The sequence below is a fragment of the Elephas maximus genome, chromosome 16 (genome assembly GCF_024166365.1).
Source record: "Elephas maximus indicus isolate mEleMax1 chromosome 16, mEleMax1 primary haplotype, whole genome shotgun sequence".
Classification (NCBI taxonomy): Eukaryota; Metazoa; Chordata; class Mammalia; order Proboscidea; family Elephantidae; genus Elephas; species Elephas maximus.
The window spans coordinates 36,361,073-36,376,167 of record NC_064834.1 but is presented as its reverse complement, the minus strand read 5'-3'; the positions used below and the strand labels follow the sequence as shown (position 1 = coordinate 36,376,167).

General features: G+C 37.7%; 1 protein-coding gene across 2 annotated transcripts in view; it reads left to right on the top strand.

Annotated features, from left to right (window-relative positions):
- Positions 1-15,095, top strand: part of PRKG1 (protein kinase cGMP-dependent 1) — a 1,427,928-nt gene that overhangs the window by 905,928 nt on the left and 506,905 nt on the right. For both annotated transcript variants that reach the window (XM_049855705.1, XM_049855704.1), the window contains exon 4: positions 10,360-10,465. In XM_049855705.1, coding sequence (XP_049711662.1) covers positions 10,360-10,465 — 106 coding nt within the window. The remainder of the gene's footprint in view (positions 1-10,359; positions 10,466-15,095) is intronic.

Below are 15,095 nucleotides of genomic sequence, written 5' to 3'. Positions count from 1 at the left end.
AATATAAGATGTGTATAAGGGATTGCAGGAGATGGAACTAAAAAGATACATTTAACTGAATGTGGATTAAATGGGAGGATGAAGATGTTTTGCTTTCTTTACTGATAGCAGAGAACCACTGAAGGTTTTGTGGACAGAATGATGTTATTAGAATCGTGCTTTAGGAATGTCAAGCTTCTAACAATCTGTAGGACAGATTGGAGTACTTTATCATTTTCTTAACTGTGTTTCTCTGAATTTTTGTGATCATTACTATTCTTCAAAAGATGGAACTTGTTGCCTTTTAGTCTTCCTGACACTGCTGTTATCTGTGGGCCATTTGGCCCCTCCTTTCACTCTTGGTCCCAATTTGTATTTGAGTTTCATAGAAAGACACTTATTTCCTATAGGTTCATGTCCCCTTTCTTCCTACTCTTTTGCCTAACACACATGACCTTTGCCTCATGCCAGGATTGTTTCAGATGACCTGAAGTTTATTTATTTATGGTTGCACATTCCTCCACCCCATGCAATCCCCATTCCCCACTGTCAATTCTTTACAGAGTCTGCAGCTTTCCAAAGAATTACAGGATGGTTTAACAGATGTAAGGCAATACTCTGTTGTTGCAAACAGTGATAGCTGCAGAGAGAAAGACTAGGACACTTGGGGAATTCCCTGCTTCAGTATCCCAATCCTGTAACCCCAGAACCTATTGAAGAACCTGTCCCAGAATCAGCACCTAGCTTTTGGCACTATTGGATTCCAACTATCAAGAAGGGAGACATGGTTAGAGTTCTGCATGAGTAAAATTTCTCTGACACACTTAAGCCTTAACACACATTTATTTCTGCTGCCTTCAGTAACCACTGTCAACTGGACTCAGAATGGTTTACTTGACTTTGACTTTTAAAAGGACTTCTTCGACACCGTTGGGAGTTATGCATAAAAATTGGAGCCTGTAGCATGAGGCACGGTGACTCTTAAGCCTTTTCACTGAAGACCACCTTGTTCCTAGGACTGCCATAACAAAACCTACAAAGTGGGTGGTTTATAAGAACAGAAATTTGATGTCTCACAGCTCTGGAGTCAGTAATCCAAATTCAAGTGGCAGGGCCATCTCTGTCTCCTTTAGTGGAAGATCCTTCCAAGTCTCTTCCAGCTTCTGGTAGCCCCAGACATTTTTTGGTGTTCCTTGGCTTGCAGATGTATCTTCACATGACTGTCCTCCCCTTTGTCTCTTTCTGTTCTTCTCCTCTTTATAAGAACACCACTCAAGTGGGATTAGGACTCACTGTATTCCTGTATAACCTCATGTTCATTTAACTGATAACATCTTTAAAGATCCTATTTCCAAACAGGGTCACATGCCCAGACACAGAGGGTTAGGACTTAAACATAGCTTTTGAGGGGGACATAGTTCGATCTATAACATTACCGAAAAGCAGAGGGAATAATGACTCCAGGTAACTCTAGGAGATAGTAACAGGAACATTCTGGGTCTAACGTAGTGCAGGTGGCCAGAGGTGGGAGAGGTAGGGAAAAGGGTTGCCAGAAGGAGCCTGCCTCAGGTACAAAATGCCTTTGAAGGCTTCCATTTTACAGTAGAACCTTTGGTAAAGTTTGTAGGCCACTCCACTCATTCAAAATAATCCTCCCCACCTCAGTTATTGCAGTCATGTTTACATTTCTCATTGCTCCTGTGTTTCTCAATAAAAACCAAACCCACTGCCATTGTGTCAATTCTGACTTGCAGTGACCCTATAGGACAGAGTAGAACTGCCCCATAGGGTTTCCAAGGAAGAGCTGGTGGGTTCAAACTGCTGACCTTTTGATTAGCAGCCTTAGCTCTTAGGGGAGAAAATGGGGCCAGAAAAAGGAAATAATGAAAGCAGATATTCTCACTCCAGTTTAAGAAGCGCATTTAGTAGGAAGGACCTAGGCTTTGGAGTCAGACTGATCTGACTCTTCTGATAATTATATACTTGACAGTAACTTAGCCTTTCTGAGGCTGAGTTTCCATATTTATAGAGAAGATGATAAGAATATCTCACAGGGTTAATATAGGTAAAACAGACATAAGTATAACAGACATAAAGTCCCTGTTACATCATATAGTAAATGTCCAAGAAAGATACCCAAAATAATAATAATTAAAATTACTATAATAATTGTATAGCAATTATAATATATATAATAATTGTAGTAAGTTTATTATTATTATTATATATACATGCTAAAATTTATCACCATCCATTTGGCCCTTCCACAATCCTTAACATTTAAAGATACATTTAAATTTTAAAATGGTTGTGTTGGTTAATGCTTTAAAAATTATGGCTTGGTCTTTACTAGTTACACTGTATACAGTCTAATGTCAAGCAGAATTTAGAGAAACATCTATTTAATTTCTATCTGCTTCATTCCTGGGCATCCCACTGTACCACTTGGTTTCACATATAGAAATATCATGACAACATTGATCCATTTTTCTATTAAACTTATAGTAGTAACTATTTTTATCTACAGTGCCCAATTTTACAACCCATCCTCTTCACATAATTAAAAAAAAAAATTTTTTTTCTTCACATAATAAATATCATTAAAAAGATCATTTTTTCTAGGCAAGAAAAGTTAAAATGTATACTCCACTTTGCATATTGGAGAGATTGTGCTGCTCCAGATGTATCGTAAGCCGCAAATGGCCTTTTCCAATTATGAGGCATTTGTCCCAGAACATGTTTCAATATGTACAGGCAGTTGGAATTTAGCTTTAGGCTAGCATATGCCTTAATATGGTAGGCGAGCAGTTGTGGGCTTGATGGGTCCCCTCCATGTCTCTTTCAAGCCTCTGATTCTGTCATACTAAGTGTCTGAGTGATGATAGAGAATCAAAGCATCAAGCGATGAGGGGTAGAATAGGCTTCTGGAATGCCTTGAACATATGATAAAGCATCTGTGGTATGAGTTGGGTCTGCTAAGTGTTGAAGGTGGGGTAGGAGCGTAAGACGATGATGCTTTTCTCTGTCCTTCCTCCTGCACTAAGCCCTCAAAAGCTTTTAGCCCATTTAGAGAGAGCATAGATGAGCAGAAAGTTTTAAATGAGACCTATGTACTGTCTTTTCAGACGTCCTGAAGAACAGGAGCTGACTTGAGAGATAAATTACTCTGAAACCTGTACCAGAAAACTCAACTAATGCTTCTCTACAGGGACAAGAAGCTTAGACTAACCTCAAATTGAATACCATTCCTTTCCTAATAGAGATTATAAGAGTCTGTTAGTCATTTTCCCAGGAAGTAGAAGAGAAACAGTATTTAGACAAAACATTTGATTCACCTGAAAATTCAATTTCAAAAATATTTGATTAACTCTTTCTATCTATCATCTTTTTTTTTTTTAGTTTAATGGAGAATAAGAGAAGCATGCAAACAAATACCAAACCCAAAAACCAAACCCAGGGCCGTCGAGTTGATTCCGACTCATAGCGACCCTATAGGACAGAGTAGAACTGCCCAATAGAGTTCCCAAGGAGCGCCTGGCAGATTCGAACTGCCAGCCCTTTGGTTAGCAGCCATAGCACTTAACCACTACGCTACCAGGGTTTACAATAAATAGTTAACGTGAATAGTGGTCTTCTAAAGTAGCGCTGCCCCGTAAAATGTCTTGTGTGCAACATATGCCATTTTGAATTTTCCAGTAGTCAGATTAAAAAAGTGAAAAGAAACTGGTGAACTTCATTTTAATAGTATGTTTTTATATACCCAAATATATCTAAAATCATAATATTTTAACATATAATTAGTATAAAAATTATTAATAAGATATTTTCTTTTCTTTTTTCATACTAAGTCTTCCAAATCCTACCTGTTATTTACATATAGAGTACATCTCATTTCACACTAGCCTCATGTCAAGTGCTCAACATTCACACATGGCTTTGTTGTTATTGTTTGTTGCTGTCCAGTCATTTCTGACACATGGCAACCTCATGAGTACAGGGTAGAACTGCTCCATGGTGTTTCCAAAGCTGTGACCTTTCAGGGCTGTCTTCCAAGGCACCTCTCGGTGGGTTCAAACCACCAACCTTTCAGCTAGTGGTCGAGTGCTTAACCATTTGCTCCACTCAGGGCCTCCTCACACATGGCTAGTGGCTATCATAATTGCACAGTTCAGATTTAAGAGAATCAAGGGCTAGGATAATACAAACAAGCTTGCAAAGACTTTTGTTTGAAAGGGTCTGAAAAGTTAAAACAAAAACAAACAAAAGCCATATTGAGCTCTGCTTTGGAAGGATGAGTGAGAGCTTTAGGAGACAATTGGGGAGAAAGTCATTCTAGATTTAGGGACCATTGTGAACAAGGACATGGGATTAAACAAGCTTAAGCCTGAGTTCCAGAGGGCAGATTCAAGGCTGGAAAGGAGGTTGGGGAAGACCTGGAAAATGCTACCAATGCCTCCCTATGGAATTTGACCTCTGCCTTAGAAACTTCAGGTACATGAGTATTTCCTTTTTAAATACTTGTTTGGGGCTTATGGAAGTAAAAAACAAGCAAAATAATAACTATGAAACACATTTTATTTAGTAATCTAATCATATAAATCCATCTGATCAACTTTTATACAAGGAAAAATTGCCTCCAAAACATAAGATTCCTTTGGCTGACATTTGATAATTTTTGTGACTTTTCATCTTGGTCCTATTAACATTCCCAAAGTTATCTGGACATTAAAGTGTTTGTCTTGGGACTCACAGAAATCTGGCACATTTATTTCTAGTGTGCAAGTATCAGTGGCCCAAGTGATTCTAGAATAGTCCTAAGAAATTTTAGGCTACTAGTCAATTCTGATTCATGGTGACCCAAGTGTGTCAGATAGGACTGCTCCATAGAGTTTTCAATGGCTGTTTTTTGCTTGTTTGTTTTCCAAAGTAGATCTCCTGACTTTTCTTCAGAAGCACCTCTGAGTGGACTTGAGCAAAAGGACATATTTTGCAGATATAATTTGATATTTATAATGTAGAAATAAAAGAAAATTACAAGCTCATTTGGCTCATTACTTAAGTTAGCTTATGATGTGCATTGTTCTCACACTTAAAAATAGTTATTTTTAAAAAATACACTGCCATCTGTACTTTTGAATAATATGGATGCAACATTCATTATTGCATTTCTTTATTTCATTTATATGTCTATGCCAGAAAGCTGGGTGTTACGGTCAAATTCTCTCTCCTTGACGTGTTGTATGTGTTCAAGCTTTTTGATATCCTTCTAATTCATCTAACTCATCACCTTCATTGCCACCACCATAATTTGCCTACAGGGATTATAACAAGATCCTACTAACTGAGCATCTTTCCCTTCCCTTTCTCGTTTCTTCTCCTGCCCTCCCCTCCCCTTCCCTTCTTATTTCATCTCTCAACTCTGCTGTTGCAGCATGAAAGAAAATAGCCAGAGATGATAAGTGTCTTAGTTATCTAGTGCTGCTATAACAGAAATACCACAAGTGGATGGCTTTAACAAAGAGAAGTTTATTCTTTCACCATACCAATAGGCTAGAAGTCCAAATTCAGGGCACCAGTTCCAGGGGAAGGCTTTCTGTCTCTGTAGTTCTGGAGGAAGGTCCTTGTCATCAGTCTTTCCTTGGTCTGGAAGCATCTCAGCACAGGAGCTTCAGGTCCAAAGGACACACTCTGCTCCCGGTGCTGCTTTCTTGGTGGTAGGAGGTTCCCAATTCTCTCTGTTCGCGTCTCTCTTTTATATCTCAGAAGAGATTGGCTTAAGTCACAATCTAATCTTGTAAACGTCATCAATATAACTGCCGCTAATCCATTTTATTACATCGTAGTGGTGGGATTTACAACACAGAAAATCACATCAGAAGATAAAATGGTAGACAATGGTAAAATCATACAAGGGAATCGTGACCTAGCCAAGCTGACAGATATTTTGGGGGGACACAATTCAATCCACGACAATAGGTAAATAAATGGGTGCGACTACCTTCCCATAAGACTTTATTCATTAACACTGAACTATTTTTCATGTGTCACAAAATTCTTCTTTTTTTAAAAAAAATTTCAACCATTTAAATGATATAAAACCCATTCTTAGCTAGTGGGCCATACAGAAATAGACCATGGGCTAGATTTGGTCCAGAGTATAGTTTGTCGACTTCTATAAGCTGACCATACATTTCTTGAGAGCAGGAGCTGTAATTTTGTTTTCTGTTCCTTACATCTAGCACCAGGGTCTGCCATATTGGTGTAAAATAATTATGAACTAAATATATATTTGTACCTCTAAGTGCTTTATACTCATACATGACTTCTCAGTAAACCAAAGAAATTTGAATCAGACTACAGATAAATTAAATTCTTCAGTAGAACTAAAGCTAAATACAGATTTCATGATCTCCTAGTATCACCGAATTGTAGGGTTCTTTTTTCTGTAATCTTGGTACCCCATAAATGAATGCCAATTGTTTTCTGTGTGGTAGGTGTTCTTAATATACTTGTGCCTGGTGGCTTAATGGTTAAGAGCTTGGCTGCTAGCCAAAAGGTCAGCAGTTCTAATCTACCAGCCGTTCCTTGGAAACCCTATGGGGCAGTTCTACTCTGTCCTATAGGGTTGCTATGAGTTGGAATTGACTCTGTCGCAATGAGTTTGTTTAGGTTATGTACTCTTAATGTATTCGTGCACTTAAGAGATCTGACTAATGGGAGCTTGTGTGCTTTCCACTAAGTGGAACATAGCCTTAACCTGAGAATATGATAAATGCATCAGCAGAGTTTTCGATACATACTTGAACAAAAAGGAAAATACCCTCCCAACACTTTCTCTGTTTTATGCCTTCACTAATCATTGTGAAAATCACAGGAATTTTATTTGTGAAGTGCTTACTCCCTACAGAGATTAATACACCACTTAAGATCAAGGATAAATAGATTTTTTTAATAGTCTCTTTAAGTTATGAAAGCAACAGACTTGTATTCTAGCAGGCTGTTGAATAAGCAAGATGTTGACCATAATTCCACTGCAACCACATTTTTGATAAGAAGGCAAGGTGATTATTAGTCATGCTTGCTCGTCTGTAAAACGCTGATTTACCTAATATGTATATTGGCCTAATATAAAAAAAGGTTCTGGCATCTTGGCCAAGGTTATGAACACACTGGGAATCTCATCAAGCCATGTTCATTATCGTGCAAAATATCTGAAATGCACACCAAGTTTTACTTAGGGACATTTCAATACCAAATCAGCCAAAAGATAAAATAAATCCTGTGAATTTTTTAGAGGTCATTTTTGAATACATGGCTTATAATATCTGTAAAATCACTGTAGACTTTGTAGTGTAACACTGTGACCACCCGAGCATATAATCTTTTGTGCAAGGGAATTTCATATATATATAAATTTAATTCATCAACAAATATATCCAATGCTTATTAAATGAAAAGCTAATTTCTGTGGTGGGGAGGGTGGGGAATGTTATAAGAGTTGAGACAGGGACTTTTCTCTGAAGGGATGTACAAACTTATCTGAGGAAACATGATGTAGACATATGGGAGATAATTAACACTATAGGAGACCGTGTGCTAAGTGCCAGTGAGTGATACAGGTAAAAATAGCTGTAGAGATTCATAGGACAAAGGGAGGCTGTTGATCAGGAGACACCTGGAAAGAGGCATGGGCTCGAGGTGTCATCTCAAGCTGAAAACACTGCAGACAGCTTGATCACATATCTTTCTTTTTTTCCCTGTTCACAACACACAATCACAGACACGCACACACACAGATACACACTCATGCACACAGGCACACATACTAAGCCTTTGTTCTTATTGCTACGATCTTCATGAAGACCTTCCTCATTCGACTCCCAAATTACTGTGGCTCTGTACTTCCTGCTCATCTCTCCTTGTTTGAAACTATGTACACGACCTACTACCAGATCAATTTTCCTCATGCAGAGCTTTCATCATAGGACTACTCTGCCCTATGGTTTTTACATAAATTATTATTTGACAGCACCCTTTTTGGTCTGTACTTTGCATAACTCAGGTACCTTTTAATACAGTTTATAGCCCTCCCAGGTTAGTCTTTCTCAGACATAATGTTGATCATGTCATCTCTCTGTTTAAGAGCCTGTCCTAAAACCTTAATATACTGGTGTTGGGGGTATACATTTATTAAGTCTTTTTGGAGGGCAAAGCCTTAAAAGGTATGTGTGCTTACTTCAGTTAGACATTCCATTCCACTTCTAAGAACTTATTTAAGGGGCATTTAAAAATATATACAATAATTACAATTATTTTTATTGCTGATATTTTTTATTAAGAAAATGGCAAAATTGGTTGGAGTATCCTACTCTGTCCTTCAAGGGGAGGCATATCTATACCATGAAATACCTAGGAACTATTAAAAATGATGATGAATACAGAAAAAAATTATGTATTTATTTTTGCTTATTGGCATTAAAAAAATTATGATGTATCCATGGTATATTATTTTAAATATTGGTCCTTGGTTTTGCTTAGTTTGTTTTTTTTATAGCGTCTCCAATAACTTTCTGTTGTCTGTCAAATAAATTCTTGATTCATCAGCCTGGCTTTCAGGACCCTGTGTAAACTTACTCTTAAACTATATAGCTCCTCTACAGAAATCTCGACTATTTCTGTCTGTCTTTTTCTCTGAGCAAACTCTAGCAGCCCCAGCTTGTTCCCAGCTGTGCTCTGGTTATAACCTTTCTGCACCCAGTCACCCGTTTGTCCGTCTTTCTTCTAGCTCACCTTCTATCATCTTTTAATGTCCTACTTTCAGTTCCACATCTTATGAATCTTGTCATGATTATCCCAGGACTTCATGGCTGTGGTTTGTGTCAAGTAAACAGGTATTCTGGAAAAGAGCCTGGATTCAGCACAGGGACTAGAATATGGCCTGAGAATACCTATAAGATGAGTTTGTTTGTTTGTTGTTGGACTATCAGTTTTTAATCGATATTTGGGATGGAACCATTCACACACCAGTCCTTGCTGCTTTGTTTTTTTCTACTTGAATTAGTACCTTTCTTCTCCAATTAAGAGCTGGTCAGGTGAGAAGTTATGCTGTAGTTGCTTAGCCTCACAATTTTCTCAAAGGAAAAGTAGGTAAAATTCAAAGATAGGGGCTTTCTCTGGAGTATGATACTTCTTTTATCTTCTTTCTCCCCTTTTCCTCTGTGTGTTACTCCTAACTCTGCTGCAAGATGCACACACGTGGCCTAATTATTCTCCTTCCACACCCACAAATCTTGATCCATTAGATTCACTGGGTTTAGTCTGAAGTCTGTGAAGAAGAGAAAATTGCATTCTTACGTCTTTCTATGTTCGGCTCATTATCTACATCCGGGTTCCTTTCAATGGTCTTGATCACACCCTACATACCCTTTCTCTACCCCATCCCCCATGTTATATGTGAATTGGCTTTGTTTAGTGCATGTGCTGACTTAAAATATTTTCTTTTATGAAGATTTGTAAACATGCACAACAGCAGAACGAAGAGTATAATAATAAATCTCCCATACCTTCATCACACAGATTCAATTGCCAAGACTTTTAGTATGCTCATCTTTTAAAGCTGAATAGCCTTGATACACAGCTCTGTCAAATACTATGTGTCTTTTTATCATTTCCTAAAACTTGTCTATTAGTCATGTGCTTAATAGATCATTCCAATGGTGAAGTTCTGTAGTATTTGGTTTCAACGCTTAATTATGCATTGTCAAAGGTAGTGATGTGGAGGACTAGAAATTAAAATTGCAAAAACCTATCTAATACAACTTCATGTGGTAACTTTGGGCACAGGTTATAATTTGTAAAATTAGCTTTGTATAGAAATGGCTGTGTAATTATTATTTCTATTATTAAATTCACCCCAGAACCTGAAAATTGAAATTTTACCCCTATGTTTTACAATTAAAATATGATCATATGAGTTATTAACACCAGATTTTTTTTTTTGGGGTAGTTACCAGGGAGTGTTATTACTTGTGCATTTTTCTTTCTTTCCATGTGATTCCCATTATATTTGGTCTTGAAATTATTCAATGTTTTCAATGTGTACTTAGATACTCTCATCCCCTTAGGAGCCTAAGAGCAACAGGGACCTTCTTATTAGAAAATAATACTAGTATGGAAAATTATGAACTACATTTTGCCTATAAGCATACCTACCTTTTTAACAGAATAGCACAGCAGTATAGTATTAGCTTCAAATGTGTGTAAAAGGTTAATCACTTTCATGCGTCCCATGAATGACTCATCTCTTCTGTAGGAGGATGTTCACATTTGAAATTCTCTAATTAATTTATCCCTGTTTGTTTTCTTTTTCTTTTTTTCCAGCTCTTGTAAATGTGAAACTCTGGGCCATTGATCGACAATGTTTTCAAACAATAATGATGAGAACAGGGCTCATCAAGCACACCGAGTATATGGAATTTTTAAAAAGGTAGGATGCTTTCTTTCCTCCTTTTGAGAGCACTGATTGCCCGTTGATTCTTCTATCGCAAATTATAGTACAGTGAAGACTTCCTGTCCATATCTCAGTCTTAATAGCATGCTCGGACTGGCTTCTTTATATTTCCAACACCAATTTGCATATGTGATTAAGTCAGAACTTCAGAGACTCATCACATATATTATTCTGCTACTGATAATTATCTCAACAGAGGAGTTCGGCTCAGAAAAACAAATGAGAATTTTCTTGAATAAAAAAGAACATCGCATTCATCTCTATTTATTGTATAACGTACTTATTATACCGCTTCTAAACTGACCCACATTGTAAGGTTGTGCCATCCCTTGTTGTGTGAGGTTTGATATTAAAGGTCAGACTACTAAGATGGAAAATTTCCAAGAAGAAACTTATTATCCTTTAATCCTGAGTTTAATTCCCCAAATTAAATTCATTTAATGTTACAGTTCTGAAATATCAAAAGCTTTTTCTTTTCTTAATATTATCTATTACCATAAGAACTTAATATAGGAAGGAAATTCGGAGTAAAAAGCCACCTTTTCATTTCTTCTGAATGCACATGATATTTGCTGAAATTAATTTTTATGTCTTGAAGCCTATTTTATTTTAAAGAAATTGTATTATTTTATTATTGAAAAGAACGTTGACAATTCTGCTGACTTTTTTTTCCAAAAAGTAGTTATTTTGTATTTTTTTCTTTTGAAACAGAACCATTAATACAATAATGATGCATGGGTTATGTGAGATAAAGGGGTGTGTAACACTGATCAAGATTTTATTTTTGAGAGCTAGAATATTGGCTTTTTTGTTTTGTATTTTCATTTTTGGTAAATAAATGGTAAAAATGGACTAAAAAAATGAAATTCACCTTTTGTTTCAGTGATATATCTTAACAGCTATCTATGGACTTGCCTTAAGATTCAATTTTAATATTCCGTACTTGGGTATTTCGTGTGGTTAATTAATTTTGTTTCTGGTTCATCTTTTATACATTTTTCATTTCCATTTAAAACCTTCCCTTTATATTCCTGCTAAAGGGATAAAAAAAATTCTAATCTGATATCAAGTAATAATATACTGAAATATTACTTTATCAGCAGGGTATATTTTTCCCCTTCAATGTGTTTGGATGAAACATTTGGATGAGAGGTAGAAATGTAAATTTTTATTTGGATTTTAGGATGGTTTGCAAGAGAATTAAATTATCCTGCTGAGATAGATAGATGATAGATAGACGGACAGATAGACTGATAGATAAACCACAGAAAACCAAACTGGTTACCGTTGAGTTGATTCTGACACATAGCAACCCTAGAGGACACAGTAGAGTTGCCCCATGGGGTTTCCAAGGAATGGCTGGTGAATTCAAACTGCCGACCTTTTGGTTAGCAGCCGGGCTCTTAACCACTGCATCACCAGGGCTCCAGATAGAATACTCATTTTCTAAGTCCTGAAGTACAAGAATTATTATTTTCTTCTGATGCGTCTCTAACAGAGAAAAAGACCTCAGTTGGTTGCCAGTGAAATGATTAAATGATGCTGATTTCAGCTTCCGTAAGTTTGTTTTTGCAGGGAAATGGACCAAGTCCAATGCTGTTCTGTGTGACTCTAAATAAGAACTACAGTATTTTTTTAGGGAAACTATTTCAGAGATGAAGCTATTACACTTTTTTTTTTTTAATGAGCTTGAATAGACATTTGTTTTTGTAGTATTCTCAGTGCTGCCTTTGTTTGCTTTAAGTTGGCTCTTCAGAGTGAGTAAACAGTATCTGTACATCAGATAAAAGCAGGTAGAGTTTAACTGGTTCAACTGAAAAAAAAAAATAGGTAGGTGCTAATTTTGTTGTCACTTTGCATGTGTCTACTCAGTTAAACATCACGTCCACATTGTTCTTGACTGTAGTCCTAGCTTCTTGAGAAACGATAGGATTACCGTCATTGCCTGGGGCCAACTTTAATCTGCCTTAAAGTAGAGTGTAACCCACTGGTTATCTCTACCAAACCAAACCAAGCCGGTTCCCATCAAGTGGATTCTGACTCATAGCAACCCTACAGGACAGAGTAGAACTACCCCATAGGGTTTCCAAGGCTGTAATCTTTAGGGAAGCAGATTGCCACATCTTTCTCCTGTGGAGCAGCTGGTGGGCTTGAATCACTGACCTTTTAGTTAGCAGCCAGGCACTTAACCTGTGCCACCAGGACTCCTCTGTGGCACTTTTTTTTTTTTTTTTTAAGCCCTTTACTGGCTCCAAAGTCCTGTTGAATTATTTACAACCTTATCAGCTAGATATTCAAGATCCTCCCACGGCCAATACCAACCTACTTTTTCAACCTGATATCTTTTTATCCCAAGCAAACCAAATAATTCCGTGCACTCATGCTTTCCAATGCTTTTGCACGGCACACTGCTTCTCTGCCTATCTTCGCCATCATCCGTGTTCAAATGCCTCTCTTCAGATCCAGCTAAAAGCTCCTTCCACAGACACTGACCTTATCCACCCAGAAGTAAACTTTCTCTTCCTCTGGGGCCTCATATCTACTGCATGTCTCATTTTCTACTTGTTTTATAATAATTTAAGCTTCTTTCTTTTTGTTCTTTTTAAATTTAACTTAATTTTTTATTGTATTTTAGATGAGGGTTTACTGAACAAATTAGTTTCTCATTAAAAAATTAATACACATATCATTTTGTGACATTTGTTGCCACCCCCCTCAGCATGACAGCACTCTACCCTTCTCAACCCTGGGTTCCCTGTTACCAGCTTTCCTTCCCCCTCCTGCCTTCTCATCCTTGCCCCTGAGTTGGTGTGCCCATTTAGTTTTGTTTTGTTTTATGGACCTGTCTAATCTTTGGCTGAAGGGTGAACCTCAGGAGTGACTTCAGTACTGAATTAAAAGTGAGTCCGGGGGCCATATTCTTGGGGTTTCTCCAGTCTCTGTCAGATTAGTCTGAACTTGTTTCTATTTCTAGATGATAAATTTTTCAGTACTGAGGCTATGTCTTAAACATAGTGTTATTCTTTGGCACCAAACTTACTGCTTTGTAGGCAGGCAGTTTACAGGACAGTAAATGCATGACCAGTTACATAATTTGTGGGGCCTAGTTTTTTTTTTTTTTTTAGTGCAAGGGTCAAGGAGTTCTGGTGGCACAGTGGTAAAAGCACTCCACAGGAAAAAAACGTGGAGTCTGCTTCCACAGAGATTTGTTGTTGTTGTTGTTAGGTGCCATCAAATCGGTTCTGACTCATAGTGACCCCATAGGCAACAGAACGAAACACTGCCCGGTCCTGTGCCATCCTTACAATCATTGTTATGCTCGAGCCCATTGTTGCAGCCACTGTGTCAATCCACCTCATTGAGGATCTTCCTTTTTTCCACTGACCCTGTACTTTGCCAAGCATGATGTCCTTCTCCAGAGACTGATCCCTCCTGACATGTCCAAAGTATGTAAGAGGCAGTTTCGCCATCCTTGCTTCTAAGGAGCATTCTGGTTGTATTTCTTCCAAGACAGATTTCTTCGTTCTTCTGGCAGTCCATGGTATATTCAATATTCTCTGCCAACACCACAATTCAAAGGCATCAACTCTTCTTCAGTCTTCCTTATTCATTGTCCAGCTTTCACATGCATATGATATGATTGAAAATACCATGGCTTGGGTCAGGCGCATCTTAGTCTTCAAGGTGACATCTTTGCTCTTCAACACTTTAAAGGGGTCCTTTGCAGCAGATTTACCCAATGCAATGCATCTTTTGATTTCTTGACTGCTGCTTCCATGGCTGTTGATTGTGGATCCAAGTCAAATGAAATCCTTGACAACTTCAATCTTTTCTCTGTTCATCATGATGTTGCTCATTGTTTCAGTTGTGAAGATTTTTGTTTTCTTTATGTTGAGGTGCAATCCATACTGAAGGCTGTGGTCTTTGATCTTCATTAGTAAGTGCTTCAAGTCCTCTTCCCTTTCAGCAAGCAAGGCTGTGTCATCTGCTTATCGCAGGTTGTTAATGAGTCCTCCTCCAATCCCGATGCCCATTCTTCATATAATCCAGCTTCTCGGATTATTTGCTCAGCATAGAGATTGAATAGGTATGGTGAAAGAATACAACCCTGATGCACACCTTTCCTGACTTTAAACCAATCGGTATCCCCTTGTTCTGTCCGAACAACTGCCTCTTGATCTATGTACAGGTTCCTCACAAGCACAATTAAGTGTTCTGGAATTCCCATTCTTCGCAATGTTATCCAAAGTTTGTTATGATCCACACAGTCGAATGCCTTTGCATAGTCAATAAAACACAGGTAAACATCCTTCTGGTATTCTCTGCTTTCAGCCAGGATCCATCTGACATCAGCAATCATATCCCTGGTTCCACATCCTCTTCTGAAACCTGCCTGAATTTCTGGTAGTTTCCTGTAGATGTACTCCTGCAGCCATTTTTGAATGATCTTCAGCAGAATTTTGCTTGCTTGTGATATTAATGATATTGTTCTATAATTTCCACATTCGGTTGGATCACCTTTCTTGGGAATAGGCATAAATACGGATCTCTTCCAGTCAGTTGGCCAGGAAGCTGTCTTCCACATTTCTTGGCATAGACGAGTGAG